This window comes from Prionailurus bengalensis, chromosome A2 (genome assembly GCF_016509475.1).
Source record: "Prionailurus bengalensis isolate Pbe53 chromosome A2, Fcat_Pben_1.1_paternal_pri, whole genome shotgun sequence".
Lineage (NCBI taxonomy): Eukaryota > Metazoa > Chordata > Mammalia > Carnivora > Felidae > Prionailurus > Prionailurus bengalensis.
In genome coordinates this window covers 11,022,594-11,026,218 of record NC_057348.1, presented here as the reverse complement: position 1 = coordinate 11,026,218, position 3,625 = coordinate 11,022,594, and the positions used below count along the sequence as shown (strand labels likewise).

The window sequence follows — 3,625 nt, the reverse complement described above, 5'->3', positions numbered from 1 at the left end:
GTTTTCAGTATCCCATGTTCATGGCCTAGACAATGCCTCGAACATGTTTGACCCTCAGTACATATTCCTGCAATGCAGGAAAGATATTCTTAGTAAAACAGTAAAATACATGACCTCTGCTGGGGAGTGTGGAGAATGAGACCAAAACACCTAATCTGAGATGAAACAGGAGGGAATCTCTTCAAAAGGACAATCCTATGGGGACAAAAGAGACAAGATACTGAAATGAACTTCTTGACTGCACAATATAAATGGTAGCATTTCAACTATGTAAGTAAACTGTTGATGTGAGAATTAATGATGTCCTTTGACTCTTTCTGGCAGTCAGTGCAACCTCATGGAACCAGGAAATATTACACGGATATCAAAATTTCTTCTCCTGGGATTTTCAGAGAGACCAGAACTGCAGCCCCTCATATTTGGGCTTTTCCTCTCCATGTACCTGATCACTGTGTTTGGAAACCTGCTCATCCTCCTGGCCATTAGCTCTGACTCCCACCTCCACACCCCCATGTACTTCTTCCTGGCCAACCTGTCCTTTGTAGACATCTGCTTCACCTCCACCACCGTCCCGAAGATGCTCTGGAATATCCAGACCCAGAACAAAGTCATAACCTATGAGGACTGTATCACACAAATGAACTTTTTCATAACCTTTGCAGGGATGGACGACTTTCTCCTGAGTGTGATGGCCTATGACAGGTTTGTGGCCATCTGTCACCCCTTGCAATACACGGTCATCATGAACCCCTGGCTCTGTGGACTCCTGGTCCTGGTGTCCTGGATCACGAGTGTCCTGCATTCCTTGGTACACACCTTAATGGTGTTGCGGCTGTCCTTCTGTACAGAAGTAGTGATCCCCCACTTTTTCTGTGAACTCAATCAGATGATCCAACTTGCCTCTTCTGACACCTTTCTTAATAACGTGGTGATGTATCTTGCAGCTATGCTGCTGGGTGGTGGTCTGCTTGTCTGGATCCTTTACTCTTACTCCAAGATAGTTTCCTCCATACGTGGGATCTCATCAGCTCAGGGAAAGTATAAAGCATTTTCCACCTGTGCATCTCACCTCTCGGTTGTCTCCTTATTTTATTGTGCAAGCCTAGGTGTGTACCTTAGCTCTGCTGCTACCCAGAGCTCACGGTCAAGTGCCACAGCCTCGGTGATGTACACGGTGGTCACGCCCATGCTGAACCCCTTCATCTACAGCCTGAGGAACAGAGACATAAAGAGGGCTCTGAAAAGAATCCTTGGGATCCAGTGATATAAGAACCAATCATCCAAAGGCTGAAGACATGCCCATGATTGAAGGGCTCAAATCCTCAGAGTCAGGAACTGCCAATCTTTGATCAGACTGTGGAAGTAGGATCTACTCCTTCTATTTCTTTCTTGGCATTTCCATTTGTTTGATCAACTTGTCTATACACTTAAGGAACTCACTTCATTAAGCTTCTGCTGTGACTGAAATACAGACGGTTTTTCCTTTGTCTATTTTCAGATGTCTCCAAAGTTTACCCCAATCTTGGGTCACAAATGCCTGAAATTTCTGTATCTCACATGGGACTAGTTGGATTTCTTAAAATTAATTTCATCTCAAATGACTTATACCATGCCGGGTAAATTTCCCCTAGATTTCCTGAGATCGATATCATGAATTATATGCTTCGTACGGAATAAAGCTACACTTGATCAGTAAGCCATTTTCATCATTTTACTGTCAAGGAGAATACAAAAGCACAGTTTCCACGTTGAGTCTCAGTCTTTTCCTTCACTTCCTTTAGGACTCCACCGGATGATGTGGACTCTAACATTGTTCCATTCAAGCCTGAGGCAATTCACATGCTGCTCTGGCTAGGAATGTCCAAGGACTCACCTGCGCCCATGTGCTTTCACACTCCCACAGACCTTTCCCTGACCACAGCCTATGCCTTGGCTGCAACAGCCCTTGGGTTCTTATTGTGACTGCAGGACACAGGTCAGCAACATCTATCAGAGGACTCTAATATCCCCAGGTTTATTACTCATGTATGCTGGAGGGCACATGGGATGCTCAAAAGCCATTCTGGGAGGTCTTAGAAGGGGAGAGAGAGTCAGGAGGAAGAGAGAGAGAGAGAGAGCGAGCCGCAGAGGGATCTGGCTTTCTCAAGGACCACAGCCAGGGTTGGGTAGCTGGTGTTGGGTTCACACGTTATTGGAGAATTGTATTGAGTAGGATGTGTGGGCTGAAGGGGAAAAGCTGATTCACTCATGTGGCAATATCCAGTTTATAAAGCTTTCTGAAGAGGTACTTCGTGACTGGGGGGTAGCTGACGGCTTATCTGGTGATTGTGGAACACATCTGACAATATGTTTATTCAACATGGTTGTGTTCAAAACAGACCCAGAGGAAAATATGTCATTTCAGTCGCTGAGCTGGCCTCACTGGCTTATTTGTTTTTCGGGTGTGGATTTTGGAGAGTTCTTTATAGGTTTTGGATACTAGCCCTTTGTCCGATATGTCATTTGCAAGTATCTTTTCCCATTCTGTCAGTTGCCTTTTAGTTTTGTTGATTGTTCCCTTTGCAGCGCAGAAGCTTTTTATCTTCATGAGCTCCCGATAGTTAATTTTTGCTTTTAATCCCCTTGCCTTTGGAGATAGAGACACAGAATCTGAAGCAGGCTCAAGGCTCCAAGATGTCAACACAGAGCCCAATGCACAGATCCCAATGCTCAAGCTCATGAACCATGAGACAATGACCTGAGCTGAAGTTGGACACCCAACCAACTGAGCCACCCAAATGCCCCATCTACAAGGCATTTAACAAGGAGTTAGTATCTATTCTCTTCAACCTACTCCAAAATATTGAATAGGAGGGAAAGCTTCCAAATACATCAATCAGGCCAACATTACCCTGATGCTGGAAACAGACGACGACAACCCCAAAAAGAAAACTATAGACCAGTATCCTTGATGAAGATAGATGCAAAAATCCTCAGGAAAATCCTGGCAAACCACACACGACAGTATATTAAAAAGATCGTTCACCATGATCAGGTAGGATTTATTTCAGGGATACAAGGGTATTTCAATATTTTGAAAATCAATGTTATATACATCAACAAAATGAAGGATAAAAATCATATGATCATCTCAATAGATGAAGAAAAATCATTTGACAAAATTCAACATTCATTCATGGTAAAACCTCAGTAAAGTGGGGTTAGAGGCAACATACCTCCACAAAATGAAGGCCACCTATGAAAATCGCATAGGTAGCATCATACTCAATGGTGAAAAGTGGAGAGCTTTTCCCCCAATGTCAGGAAGAAGAAAATAGGTCCACTCACACTTATTCAACATAGTACTGGAAGTCCTAGCCACAGAAATCAGCTAAGAAAAAGAAATAAGGGATATCCATATTGGTAAAGAAGTTAAACTGTCACTTTTGCAGATGACATGATACTATACATGGTAAATCCAAAAGAATCTACCAAAACATTCCTAGAAGTATGGATAAAGAAGATGTGGTATATATACATACAATATACAATCAAAAAGAGTGAAATCTTTCCATTTGAAAGAATGTGGATGGAACTACAGTGTATTATGCTAAGCGAAATAAGTCAGTCAGAAAAAGACAAATAT

General features: G+C 42.8%; 1 protein-coding gene across 1 annotated transcript; it reads left to right on the top strand.

Annotated features, from left to right (window-relative positions):
* Positions 1-335: 335 nt before the first annotated feature.
* On the top strand, positions 336-1,285 carry LOC122486375 (olfactory receptor-like protein OLF4). The gene has a single exon (XM_043585812.1). The coding sequence runs from the start codon at positions 338-340 to the stop codon at positions 1,262-1,264; it is 927 nt and encodes a 308-aa protein (XP_043441747.1). The 5' UTR covers positions 336-337; the 3' UTR covers positions 1,265-1,285.
* Positions 1,286-3,625: the final 2,340 nt, after the last annotated feature.